Source organism: Plectropomus leopardus, chromosome 3, assembly GCF_026936395.1.
Source record: "Plectropomus leopardus strain MGB_pleo_1.0 chromosome 3, ASM2693639v1, whole genome shotgun sequence".
In the NCBI taxonomy this organism is placed as follows: Eukaryota; Metazoa; Chordata; class Actinopteri; order Perciformes; family Serranidae; genus Plectropomus; species Plectropomus leopardus.
This window is the reverse complement of record NC_142178.1, coordinates 20,503,000-20,516,816: the sequence shown is the minus strand read 5'-3', so window position 1 is coordinate 20,516,816 and position 13,817 is coordinate 20,503,000. Positions and strand designations below refer to the sequence as shown.

Below are 13,817 nucleotides of genomic sequence, written 5' to 3'. Positions count from 1 at the left end.
ACATGGAGCTTATAATGGCAAACAAACACGCCCAGACACGCAGACACTTGGACTCCCATGCACTACTTCCAACAGTGCCACTCCCTCCACGTGCCTCAAAGACATGTAAATGTTTCAGTCATTTGCTTGTTTTGTTTTATGTTACCAATGAGACCAACAAAACAAATCTTTGATGTGCTTTTTTTTCCTGAAACACATATCTGTTGACTAATTATACAGTAATTATCTTCCTTTCTATTCTCTTTTCTGTACAATTGAAACAATAGTGCCATAGATTTACATTATTATTAAGCATAAATAATGTTTGGATCTCAGTATGATGCTTGATCTGTAAAAAGATGAACGGATTACTTAACAGCAATTGGTTTCTGTGCTAATACAGTTAACATGGTTGGTCATCATGCTGTGAAAGGCTGATGTTACTGTATGCCAAACTTTTTTGGATACTTTTCTAGCTCCATGTAAATCCTTTCTGACCTGCAGACTACACCATTTGTCTGTTTGTTTGTTTTTCATCATGAAGCAATGAAAAAATGTTTTATACAAATGTTTGTCTTTGAAAAAAATGCTACATTATTAGCAACTTGATATTAATTTCTTTTATTTATAATCACAAAACATCAGCTACCATGTTAGAAACTGCTTCAGAAATTCAGATTAAGCTTAAAAATGGCACTCTTTTGTTGTGCCTCTTCACTGCCTCCTCTTAATAAAATGCACTTAGTGTTGAGAGAACTTTTATATATAACTGTTGTTTTTTTTTCAGGTATTTGGTGTGGGAGTTCACCGGGGTTCTTTAAAGTCTGTCCAAAGAAAGGATAGTCTGCTAGTATTCCCTCACATCCAGAGCATTAAGCTGACCCAAACTCAGGTATGTATCTAAATGTCTCTGTGCTGGTTTGTGCAGGCCATGCAACAGTGACTAACAGCTCATCATTGGAAACAGCTGATTTCCCCTTTTCCTGCCAGCCCTGATAAACAGGCGACTGCATACTATCATACAAAGGCTTTGTGATACAACACTGACAGTCTCTTGCTGTGGTGAAACTACTGAGCGTGTGTGCAGTCTGCACAAAGGATGTCGCACAGCAAAAACTTTCTTCCATGCTTAAAAATGTAAATGTTTACATGCAGAGTATAACCACAAACTATCCATTTAAAATGACTCATACTTTGTACAGTCATTTATTTGTACATATTTCAAAGCCATGCAAAAACCCAGACAGCCAATAACAAATTAGTGCACATTTTTAGAGGCATTGAAAGTGTGTGAGAAGTTATCTGAGAGGAGTCCTCGCCTCCACAACAGGAAATGGGGTGGCAGTTGCAAAATGTCAGCTTGGCCAAGTGCAGACAGACGTTAGCTCCCATAATCACTCAGACTGCTGCTAATGCTGAGTACAGACTTTTGTCCTTCCAAGCTCCAAACGTTTTCAACAAGTAGTTAACAAAAACATTCTCCACCTATATAGTATGCATCATTAAGTTGGCACACTTCACAATTCATATTGTGTCAGTTTTCTTTGAATTTCTGTTTCATATCACACATATGATGTTTAAGATGTTATTTTGTTCCATGAAGCTGAGGACAAGGTCGCTAGGCTTTGTTTATTTGTAGTATATTTTAAGAAGTCATAATAGATAGATGTGCTGTATGATCGTATGTGTCACTAGAAGCTGAAAAAAGAGGAAGTCCCTCCATTCAATTCAAACCAACATAGGCAAAATAGAAAGCTGAGGCCAATTCAGGCATAACTATCATATTAGATTTGCTAGAACTTGCGAAGGGCTTGTGGTGTTTGAATTTTTGACCAAAATGCTTAAGAGGCAACTTCACATCCCGGTTTAGCTTGAACACACCGCCTTCATAAATGAACCCTGACACATGCCACAGCTGCAGATCTTTTAGAGACCAAGTTTTATTGGATTTTTTTTTTGGTAAGAGGAGAAAAACTTATGTTGCAATAAACACTATAAATGGGACCAGAGTCAAAACTGTGACAAAGTAACTGTACATGCACTTTACTGAGTGAATTTAATGTTAATCAGTTGTGGAGGAAGTATTCAGCTCTTTTACTTAAGTAAAAGTACTAATATAACACTGTGACCATTGCTTCGTTACATGCAGAAGTCCTGCATTGAAAATGTTGCTCAAGTAAAAGTTATTAAGGATAATCTGGGAAATGTGCAGAAAAACTAAAATAAAAATAAATAAATAAAATAAAACACCCCCAAAACACCAAATTATTAAAAAATAAAACAAAAAAAAATGCTAAAATGTTTATCAAAATAGTTGCCAGTTACTCAGTCACTCATCCAGTAGATAATTAACTAATTACTAAATAAAATTTATATATATATATAAAAAAATTGTGCTTGTATTTTATCAACTCCTCTCATGTTTCTTCTTATAATAAATTATTATTATAAATTTGTAAAGTAACAAGTGACCAAAGCTGTCAGATAAATGTAGTGAATGAAAAATAACAGTATTTCACTTTAAATGCAGTAAAGTAAATGTATAAAGTGGGATGAAAAGTAAAGACATTTTTTTACTTCAATACAGTACTTGAGTAAATTTACTTAGTCACATTCCACCCCTGATGTGAAGTTATTCTTTGGTTGTTTAAAATTTGACAAGTCACACTGTAACTAATGTGCCTTTTCTGGTGCAGTCTTGCATAGTTTTGCTTTTTTAAAATATAAAACTTAGCACAGAAAAGTATATTAGCAGTTTCATAGCTGTAGTCCTCTTCATTTAATTTTATTACTACTAGATGGAAATTGAAGGAATGTTTGTCGATGTAATAGATAGTTTAGTGTTATAACTGAGAGCTTGTAACACATCGGTTTAAAGGCAGATGCACTTAATCTGTATCCAATATTCCCTCTTCACAATGTCCACCATGATCAGCATGGAATTTAGTGATTTCCTGGTCAATGTTTAAACCACATTTAAAGATTACAGGAGTTGACAACCACAGTGTTCAGTGGTTTTGTGGTCTGTGTTTGCAGATCTGTAAGTGCTCCTTTTTAATTTGCTCAATAAGCTGCTCTGCTGAAGTATTGAATTTTTATAATTTGTAGTACATGGCTAGTACCACTAGAGTTCATTCATCTGTGGCCTGGAAGTAGCAACTGATCATTGAAGGCCTTTTTGTTATAAAATATAATAGATGAACACTCAAGTTGCTGATGTTTTACTTTTATATTTATTGCTTACATGAATGTATTCAACCCCTGATTACATGGTCTGTTGTGCTGTTTCCCCTGCAGGAAGATGCCTCCAACATCACTATACTGGGTCTACTCCTGGAGTGCAACTTACCGAAGAGTTTGTTCAACAATCCTCAGGTACCTATGAAAGATCCCCTCTGCATATGTTCTAAGATATATTAAAATATTCTCTTTAGATTTATAATATGTGTCTGATATGGGTTTGTGTTTTTTCACAAATAAAGGTCTGATTAACTGAATATTCTTCAAATTACATCTACGCCTTTAAAAAAAAAGATATCTGTCATTTCAAAAGTTTCACCTACTTTACTGTTAAGTAAGTTCCAAGTGTATGTGCACTGTAGGTTTAAAGTTTCTACATCAGACATGTGTAAGCTGCATAATGGACTTGGATTGGCTTACGTGCTAGTTGTGATGTCATGGAGACAGAGAGGACCTATTTTGTCCAGACACTCTACTGTATTGTAACAATATGAGTTTTTATTAATTTCTCTTAATTAAACATTTAAGAAACATAAACAACATTTTTGAATTTAGTAGTAGTAGTTGGAGCATTAGGTCACTGGGAGGACTTTGAAGGAAACCACACTAAAGTACAAAGGAGAACATTTAGCTAAGTATTTTTTTGTTGTATGATCCTTGCACCTTTTTTTAGCTCGTTCCTACGTCGCAGTGAGTGGTGGGTGTTTCTCACTGCTCTCGTCACTCCTGCTCCTTTGAGCAGAAGGACAGCCAGTCTGACTCTTAAACAGACAGCCGGGCTTGTCATCGAAGCGCCTTCTGTTTCCTCCAGAACCCCTGAGGAGGGCAAGAGCTCTTGCCAGACTTTTAATTGCTTTCTCAAGAGACTCTGTAATTGAGGCAGGGCTCCCAATGCTCATGTGGTGCAATACACATGATGCAAGAGACGTCTGCAGACAACCTAACTATATTGTCATAATTATGCAAACTGAAATTATCCTGCCGTTCTTTTGCATGAGTTTCCCAGCTGTGACCTTCGGCTTGTATCCAAGATCAACACCTGCTCCTCAGTTCTTTTTCAAGACTTCGTTAACATGATCAAGAACTGGCCTTTAGTCTGTGTCGATACCACTCACAGATTAAATGACCTTACAGGAAGTTAGCAGTAGCCTCTTGGTTTCAAGGGATTAGGTTTGCTATTGCACCCTTGTGACCCCTGGTGGCACCAAGACAGGGCATCTGTCTACAGGTCGTCAAGTGCTGATTCACCCACTGGTTTGCAGTGAGATTTGCACTCTCCCAGTACCGACCTGTCAGCTTTAAGAGGGTGTTAGTCACAGGGTGGGGTGAAGGGTGGGGGGTAGTAATTTGTTACTGCCTGCTTGTTTCTCTCTGTCAATGTACAGCATGCACCTGGTTACTCTGTCAGTCGTAGCAAAAACATAATCATTATTTGTTTTCTTTTAGTAACCCTTCTGTTTGTTTAATTCGTACATTCTTTGTCTCCTTAACATCCACCCTTTTTGTATATTTGTCTTTATCTTTGTTAGTTTATGTTCAACTAAATTTCTCAAATCATTGTTATCATGCCTTTTCCGTCTGTGTGGTGCGTGACTGGTATGCCTTTCCTGTCCTGTCCCAGGGGTCCTGCCTCCAGAGTGAGGAGCGCCTCAGTCTGCAGATTAATCTGTCGGCGCGTGGTGACCGGCCCACTGACCTGGACAAGCTCAAGCCTTACGTCATTGAGCACATTTTGGTGCTGCTGATGGCCCCCACTGCTGGACAGGCTGCAGTAGGTGGGTCTGTTTGACCTGTCTGACCCAGTGTCTGGAGGCACATTAGCTGCTGGAATGTGACAGTGTTGCACAGCGTTACTTAAAAATACCACACAGCTTCATACTGACTGACACTAGAGTATTGCTGCTTCTTTAACCTCCACTCAAATGTCCTTAGTAAATGTCTAAACCTGTTCTGTGGTGGACCACTATTGAAGAAAAAGTTCAGAAGGGTTTTAAAATAGTGTTTACATTTTGACACTAGACGTAGACTAAATGAGGCTCGCTGGAATTGCATGTGACTGCTTTTCCGTTTCTCCTGAGTCTTGTTGACTTTGAGTCTGGGGAAAAGATAAGATAATGCTAATGGTTCTTTTATCCGATAAGAGAAATATAAGAAGAAATCAGTTCTGCTCTCCTGTGCTTTCTGTCCAGAGTAACAAAGGAGTCTAAAGATAAAATGAAATCAGCAGCATTAGTGTATAATTACTATAGGTAGTTTTGTCATGATTGCTCACACAGGCTTGGTCCCGGTTATTGAACCACATCAGCAAACAAAATTAGTGTTTCTAAGAACTTGTTACAGCTGTTGTAGACATAATTGGACTATTTCTGTCAGCAGCAGGTGGTGGCTTTGTGTATAGTCTCGGTATAACTTTTTTGTGAAACAGGATGTTTAAGTGTTTAGGTCATTTTTTATTTTCACATAGCTTTACTCAAGAAATCTGTCCCTGTCTTGACAAGTAGGTTTCAGCAAGTTCTCTTAATGACATAAAGGATGTAAGGGGGGCCTTTCTATAGCTGACAATATACTTATTTTACTTGTCTGACCTTTTTTTTTTTTAATAGGCGAACCAAAAATAGGAGTTTATATGTTAAATTCCGGAGGCAAGAAGCTGTATGTAAAGGTGAGTGTTTTTATTTGTTTAGCTATATTGAGTCTTATAATTGGCAATTTACAGGCTTTGATAAGATTATTTATCTCCCCAGGACATGCAGGTGCTATCAAAAGTGGAGGCCAGTCTGGAATTTAATCAGGTTCTTCTGAGACCAGAGGCAAAAAACTTCACTAAAGTGGCTACTCTTGCCTGCAGAGGTGAACACTTATTTCAATTCAAAATTGTTTTTTCTCAATACACATCATATCTTCTGAAGGTAACTGCGTTTGACCCAAAGATCCTGGAATATATACATATTTTTATCAAAAACATTTTTGCTTCTTATTTCAGGTTCAATGCCAGGCCACGGAGGGAAATGCACGAATCATATCAGTTTAAAAATTCTGGGAAACCAGACAACCTTCAGCTTCCCTGGACTACATATCACACACAGGTAAATGTTGAAGCCTTTTGCCATTTTACACTCAAGTAGTCCTAACCATTAAAATTAAAGCAAAGCTTAAATGGTTGTTTTTATGGAAACACTGCAGTTGACAAGCACCTAGAAATGTGCATGTTTATTGTCTTTATTGTGATAAGTTCATTTCAGAAGTTGTTTGAATGATATAATGCTCAGAAGGTATCATTACTGTGTGATAATGAAAAACTGAGTATTACGTCATGTTGTTGTTGCTTTCTGCAGGAGGACCATGGGGGATTTGTTCAACCTGTTCCAGGTGAAACAAAGAGAAGCAGACCAGGTGGATCTGTGGCTGACAAACTCCCTCCTCCTGCCCCTCACTGTGGTGAATGCCAGCCTCTCACAGAAGCTGCAGGGAATTATGAAGGTATGCACCACTGCCTCGAGTAATGATAGGAGGCAGATCTGATTACATGATGATGAAATGATCAAACATTCTCTTACTGTGTGCCAAGAAAATTCTGACACACTAAACTTTGCCATGTCATAATAAGGATCTTTGATTTCAGAGCAGGATTTGACTTAAATGTCTCTGCTGCCCTCTGTCTGTCAGGTGGTGAACTTCAGCGCTCCACTGACAGTTCCCCAGGGCTGCTGGCATATCATGTCGCTCCAGCTGCTCAGCAGGGCTCTCCCCGTCAACCAGGTGTTCATCCTGAGTCTGGACACTAGCCTGGGAATGACTCTGCACATTCCCCTTTACTTTAGCTCCTCTCCTTTCAAGGTAAATACCATCAGTAGGGACTAGTGTGTTGGGTTGTGGATCAGTATACAGAATCAGATATAGTGATAGATAATGTGTCTGTCAGCAGGGGGAAGTGTTGTTTGAGGCAGAACAAGAGTGCGGACGGCCTTGCCCTCTCAGATTGTCTGAAACTGGTGAGTCATGATGCATACATGACTCGTAATCTCTTGTGTGAGAAAAAAAAGTTATAGTTATAGTTTTTTTTTCTTTTATTAACTTTTAATTGTCTCTTATATCCCGTCAGGTCGTTCAGAGTGGCAGCGTTCCCTCCTCCCCGACTTTTTCACCTTGTCTTGGGCTGCAGACAGCAAACTGGCTGCTGAGCTCTGCTCTCGATGGCAGAGCCACAAAGACAAACTGTCTTGCAGGTCAGTCTTAAAAGCAACACAGAGGTTTCTATTTTAAGTCATTGTGAGTTTTGTAATCCACCACTACGCTCTGTTATTAATTTTAATAATCAAGTAAATCCTTTTGTCTCTTCAGGTGGCCCAGACTCCCCGTAGAGACTTCTTTTCCTCTGGACTTTGGTGCTACACCTGTCAATGAGAGCAAGGTGGGCAACACCTAAAGGGACAGTTCACCCCGCAAATGATTTTTTTCTCTTACTTTAAGTGTTTTTTATCAGTTATGACTGTTCTGTTGTGAGTTGCTGAGTGTTGGAGATATTGGACATATAGATGTCTGCCTTCTCTGTAATATTATGTAACTGGATGGCATTCAGCACGTGGTGCCCAAAGTGCCAAAAAATACATCTCAACAGCAATGTCTCTTTCACAAAATCATGACCAGGTTATTCAAGACATTCCACAGACTTTGCTGGGAGCAGTTTCATTTAGTAGCTATTTGCTTTCTACCGAACTACACTAGCTAACTGAATTACAGCACAGAGGGAAGCATGCATCTACTCATGGCCGAGGGGCACTTGCTTGTGACAGAGCGAGAATGCCTTCCTCTGCAGATGAGCTGTAATACTGGTTATCTCAGTGGTGCAACGAAACCAAGCAGTAGATGTAGACTTCCTTCTGCATAGTTATACGATTGGCAGGTTTAGTTTGTTGAAAGAAAATGGATCCTAAATAAAACTGCTCAAAACAAGGTCTGTAGATTATCTTGAGTAACAGGGTCTGGATTTCTGGAAAGAAACGTTACTGTTGAGATTTGAAAATGTAGTTTTTGGCACCACAAGCTGAGTGACATCTATGTCCATTACATTGTAGAGAAGGCAGACATATCTCCAACACTCGGCAACTCACACCAAAACAATCTAAAATGTCCACTAGAGGGCTGTTGTCGAGATATTGACCCTAATCCATCAAAAACATTACTAAATACCCAAATACACCGTTTTCTAGTTGTAAACGCTGGTTTTGGGTTTTGAACACTCCTTAATGACTCCTCCCTAAAAATTATAGATATGTACATGTTTTTTAGGCTGGACTGTTGTCTGCAGCAAATGACACCTTTTTTATTTGTTTTAGGTTAAGACGTTCACGCTGAAGAATCCTTCTTCTTCAGTCGTGTCTGTAGAGATCAGAATCCTCTCGCTGTACCCTGCCCCCCTGGAGGCTCTGGACCTTCTAACCAAATGGTACGCTGTCAGTATTATATGTTTGAAACTGAGTAGAATTATCCCTCTACAGTTGTTTTCTGCCTTGGCTAGTTGGATTGTTGTATTGTGTTGCTCCAACATATCCCTGGAGTTGATTTTTCAAACTATTTTCTCTGTTTTGATTTTCAGGTTTAATATCAGTCCCCTCTCTGTCAACATCAGCACTACAGAGTTTTCTCTGTTGGCTTCTCTCCCCAAGGTAAATCCTGAAAACGCTCCTGGCAAATAAAGTTGTGGCACTGTTTAATCTTTTAGTGTTTACTCGTTGATTTTTGGCTCCCGAAATGTAATACTTGTCCAACTTTCTTGGTTACATAAATGCATGGCCTTCACTGCCATTCTTGTTTTCCCTCCAAACTGTAATTCCCCTCTTTCTGTGTGTTTGTGTGCAGGGGGGTGAGAGTGTGGAGGACCTAACAGGGGAGGGTGTCCTCCGTCTGCTGCTGCAGCCCTGGGAGGCCAGAGAAGTTGCTGTGGTCTTTACTCCCTCTGAACACAAACCCACCACCACCATTCTCATCATCAGGTACTAAGTCCAAAATATGTTCTCAGGTTTCTTTCAAAAACACAGGAAAAAACCTACTGGGCAAGAAATGTCTCGCAAACTGGAAAAAAATAGATAGTAAATGATATGATAATATAGATAACAGGAACACTGTTCATTTTGTATTGAAGCGTGTTTTTATGAAGCATGATAAGTGCAGTGTCAGCTTTAAGAAACATGGTCTTTGATTGTCTTTTTAACTGTGTTTCAGGAACAACCTGACAGTGTTTGACATGATGACGGTGCAGGGCCACGGGGCGAAAGAGCTGCTCAAAGTCGGAGGCAAACTACCCGGCCCAGGAGCTTCGCTGCGCTTCAATGTTCCTCAGTCAACTCTAATGGAGTGCCGCGATGGTGAGATTAATGTTTAAACGTAATATCACTACATGGCTGTCAAGTAATAACATTAAACAGTACATATTCACTTTTAAACAGAAAAATAAGGATGTTAAACAAACGGCTAAAACGTTACTGCTTGTCACTCACAGGCCTGCGCACCAACAAGCCTCTTTTTGCTATCAGAAAGAGTTTCAAGGTGGAGAATGCAGGAGAGCTTCCTCTGACAGTCATGTCAATGAACATAAATGGATATAAGTGTCAGGGGTTTGGCTTTGAGGTGTTGCAGTGTCGCCCCTTCAGCCTTGACCACAACACCTCCTCTGAGATCACCATCGCGTAAGTGGAATTATAGCTTGCTTTATTGGTTTACAGTGGATTTCTTTGTATCTATGTTCTTTGTGTTATGTAGTTTTTTTTTTAGTTGCTGTATGTCGGACTCATAGGCAGTGCCCACATCCGTTAAGTCATTTTCTGCTTTCTCTCTTCCTCTTTTATGTGTTTATGCAATAAATCCTAATTGCAACCATCCTATTCCTTTTTTGTTCTCTTGTTCTATCTCTTGCTCTTCCCATTTTTTTGTCTCTCATTGTCTCTACCTGTCTGTTTCCTCAGCTTCACCCCTGACTTCACCTCATCCTGGGTGATCCGGGACCTCACCCTTGTAACATCACGCGGCACCTCTTTTCCTTTCACCCTCAATGTGACGCTGCCCCACCACATGTTGCCTCTCTGCGCTCAGGTGGTTCCCGGCCCCAGCTGGGAGGAAACCTTCTGGGTGGTCACTCTCATTTTCACATGGTTTGTATCTTTAAAGTTATTGTTAATAATAAATACAGATCCCCTCCTAGAGAGACTTAGTAATTATCTGTGTTGAATGTTTTGCACAGTTTTTCCACAAATAGAAATATTATTGAGATGCTACAGGTCTTTAGTCACAACTACTTCTTTTTCTCAAACTGCTCTCTGTTCTTAACATGTAACTAATTAACACAATAAAAAAAAAAACACAGCCACAATATCACTCAAAAGTACAATGTTTTATGGATGGACCAGGAGCAGAATATTGGTCCTCTACTGATTTCAGTAGGATAGTTTCAGAGAACAAAGATTATTCTCATACTAGTTGAATTATTTATGGTTGTAAGACTTTTTTTTTTTTTAGTTTTGGGGTGTGTGTTGGAAGTGTTACACATTGTCTTTTGTATGTGTTTGCCTTTCAGCTTCTCCCTGTTTGGTGTGTGTCTGATGGCCTTCCATCAGGCCCAGTATATCCTGAGTGAGTTCTCCACACCCAGCATCAGGAGCAACCACAACTCTGTCCTGTCCCGGGATAACGACCCTGTCAATAATATCACACCCAACGGAGTAAAGTATGTCCAGTGTTTTTCAATAGTTTGGATGCACAGTTTAGAGACTGTGAAATACTGCAAATGGATTAAAATACTTGTCAATTCTGTGTCTTTTTTGTGCAGTAAAACAAAGGGCAGTTGTAAGAGCTATGTGGACACCTGTCACACCTCAGACAAAGGTAAGGGCCGTGGCTCTCCAGCTTTGGCCAACAGCCCCGCTTCACGTCCGCAATCATCATCAAAGAGAGGCTCCTTAACCACCCCGTCCCAACCGCAAAAGAAACACAAGGTTTCACTCTATTACACCAAGTACAAGCCGAGTTCGTCCACAGCAGCTCCTGGTGCTGTCATTATGGATGAGGAGCATGAAGACCTGACACCGGACCCTGCCCTGACCCCAGACCCCGATGTCTGCAACAACAATGAACCAGCTTTCATCAGCGAACTGGATAAAAAGACATCAGCAGACTTTAAAGAAGATGCCCTAAGCACTGTAGAAGATAAAGTACCAGCAGCTGTTATGTTTCCCATGGAAATGCCTGCTGGTTTCCCGGATAACGTCACAGTGGGTCCGGGACCTAGACCCGGCCTGTTAGTGTGCAGTCCTGTAGAGAAGAGCTGCACTGAGCGCTATACAGAGAAGATCGACTCTGAGAAAAGGGACAGATCAGAAATGGAGGTAAGGAAGGTGCTGAAATTCACTATGCCTGTATTTTGTAAAATATCCAAACCTTGTAATTCTTCTTATTTAAAAATAACAACCATATTTACTTTGTTTCCTTCTGCCTAGCTGAGAGAAGATGGCAAAGGCCAGAAAAAGAAAGCACAGAATGCAGAGACTGGCCCTGCATCAGGAAATAATAAGGGAAAGAGGAGTCGCAGGAAGACAGAAAATGTCTCCAGGTAAACCTCACTGTATCTATACTTTAATCCATGAATCACTTTACATTTATTCTGATATTCCATAATAAAGTATCACTTGATACTGGTCTTTGTTGTGTAATGTTTAAAATGTGAACAAAGAGCATCAAACAGCATTGAAACTAAATATGACAAACAGTGTTATAGAGCACCAAACAGGAAGGCATCATGTGTTGTTTCTGTCTGATTACTTCCCCAGTGCTCCTGAGCACAATGTGGTAGTGATACCAGAGAGGGAGAAAGAACCTGATTGGAAAACGGGGGACCGTAACGTCAGTGGGCCCCGCAACAGGAACCGCTGCTGCAACAGCTCCAAGTCAGAAGCACCAAAGCCTGGACTGGGTGTTGAGAGCCCCCTCAAACAGAACGGTGGGCATCCCGCTGACCTTGCTGTCACTAGGAATGGGAATTAAAAGATTTTGTTGATACCATTGCCATAAGAAATTCTGCTTATTTTCTGCTGTTTCTACCTTCACTTGAATTCATCATTTCTCAGACATTACAAACAGCACTTTTGTGATATTTCGTAGTGAAATGAAGGCACACTCTGAACCATGTCTGTCTCTCCACCATGATTCCTTCTTGAGTTTCAGACACATTATTTTGCAATGTACAACTGTTATAAAAACAGACAGGCACCAGTGAAATGATAGGATCAACTCTCTCTATGATTTCGATGGATTGGACAAATTGGGACTGGTTTTCGATTCCCGTCCCTACCCGTCACACTTCTCTGCAGCTTTACTTAATAATAAATGAACACTTGATTTTAATCTTACTGGCCTTGTTGATGTCTTTCAGGTGTGTGTCCTTCTCGTACTCGAAGGAAGTGTGCTACAGATCGGCGTGGTGGTGGAGTGTGTGAGTCGGGCTCGGACTCTGGCAGCTCGTCGGGCAGTGTGAGGGCCAGCAGAGGGAGCTGGGGCAGCTGGAGCAGTGCCAGCAGCATGGAGGGAGACAAAGACCCCAATGCCCGAACACATGCCTGCACTACCTCATCTAGAAAAAGTGAGGAACCGTTTTGCACTACCTCATGGAGGAAAACCAGAACTATTAATGTACTATTAAGTTCAGTAATTTTCCTACAACAAAGTGCATCATCAATATGGAAAACAGACTGTAGCTGTAACAGATGAGAAGGGTCAGTTACATAATTTTAACAGATTTGTTGTTTTTTCACAGGGGAAACCATGCAGTACGGCGTCTATCCAGTAGAGAGAGACTGCTACCAGACCATGAATACAAACTATAAGGCTCTCAGGTACCTCAGCAAATACACACACGCTCAGCTGGACAAGAACTGCTTTTAATGATTGAGCCTCCGCAGAAACGTGCCCGAACCTTAGCATTTGGGAGTGATTGGCAGCAAAAGATTAACACTAATTTATAGGTGCAATAATATGGACAAATTTGTTTTTAAAAAAGTCGATGATGAAATGTATGAAATGTGTTCCATATTTCGATTGTGCTGATCACTTTGATTAAATAAATTCCTCAAGTAAAAACACAAGTAAGGAGCTAAAAAACCCTTAAGTATATTAATTGAAAACATACAGTCATGTTATTTGTTTTTTCTGTCAGTGTTTCCTCAAAAAAATGTTACTAGATCAGATTTTATTAAAGCTTGTGAATCAGAGGGTAAAAGCTCATGGCTCTGTTTATCCACTTTGCGTTGTGACCAGGCCGCTGAATAAAAATGTCAGATTATAACTAGAATTGTTTCATGAAAATGTAGGAAAATTTTATAACTGTGTTTTTATCCATTGCCGTTTTGACTTCTAATTTTTGCATTTTCTATTTAGCATGAACAGCTTGTACCGTAAAGACACGTGCCAAAGTCCAGATCCCACAGCACCCAGCTTTGCTCCGAGTTTTGCTGCTGTTGCTGCAGGAGTAGACCGAAACATGGGTAAAGACTTTCATAAATACATACTTTATGTTTGTTAAGGAAAAGCAACTTCTTGAATAAACATCTGTC

The 13,817-nt window shown here is 40.0% G+C and overlaps 1 protein-coding gene across 3 annotated transcripts in view; it reads left to right on the top strand.

The window, feature by feature from the left end:
- tmem131l (transmembrane 131 like) overlaps positions 1-13,817 on the top strand; it is a 37,893-nt gene that overhangs the window by 18,137 nt on the left and 5,939 nt on the right. Inside the window, exons 7-30 of one of the 3 annotated variants that reach the window (XM_088075851.1) lie at positions 767-871; positions 3,277-3,354; positions 4,841-4,994; positions 5,823-5,881; positions 5,964-6,069; positions 6,203-6,305; positions 6,555-6,699; positions 6,886-7,056; positions 7,145-7,211; positions 7,322-7,445; positions 7,561-7,630; positions 8,556-8,665; positions 8,816-8,885; positions 9,079-9,212; positions 9,442-9,584; positions 9,719-9,905; positions 10,182-10,367; positions 10,790-10,939; positions 11,042-11,606; positions 11,709-11,821; positions 12,039-12,208; positions 12,641-12,847; positions 13,022-13,100; positions 13,642-13,748. In XM_088075851.1, coding sequence (XP_087931977.1) covers positions 767-871; positions 3,277-3,354; positions 4,841-4,994; positions 5,823-5,881; positions 5,964-6,069; positions 6,203-6,305; positions 6,555-6,699; positions 6,886-7,056; positions 7,145-7,211; positions 7,322-7,445; positions 7,561-7,630; positions 8,556-8,665; positions 8,816-8,885; positions 9,079-9,212; positions 9,442-9,584; positions 9,719-9,905; positions 10,182-10,367; positions 10,790-10,939; positions 11,042-11,606; positions 11,709-11,821; positions 12,039-12,208; positions 12,641-12,847; positions 13,022-13,100; positions 13,642-13,748 — 3,403 coding nt within the window. Of the gene's footprint in view, positions 1-766; positions 872-3,276; positions 3,355-4,840; positions 4,995-5,822; positions 5,882-5,963; positions 6,070-6,202; positions 6,306-6,554; positions 6,700-6,885; positions 7,057-7,141; positions 7,212-7,321; positions 7,446-7,560; positions 7,631-8,555; positions 8,666-8,815; positions 8,886-9,078; positions 9,213-9,441; positions 9,585-9,718; positions 9,906-10,181; positions 10,368-10,789; positions 10,940-11,041; positions 11,607-11,708; positions 11,822-12,038; positions 12,209-12,640; positions 12,848-13,021; positions 13,101-13,641; positions 13,749-13,817 lie in introns of all 3 variants that reach the window. The other 2 variants (XM_088075850.1, XM_042484564.2) reach the window with 2 other exon arrangements.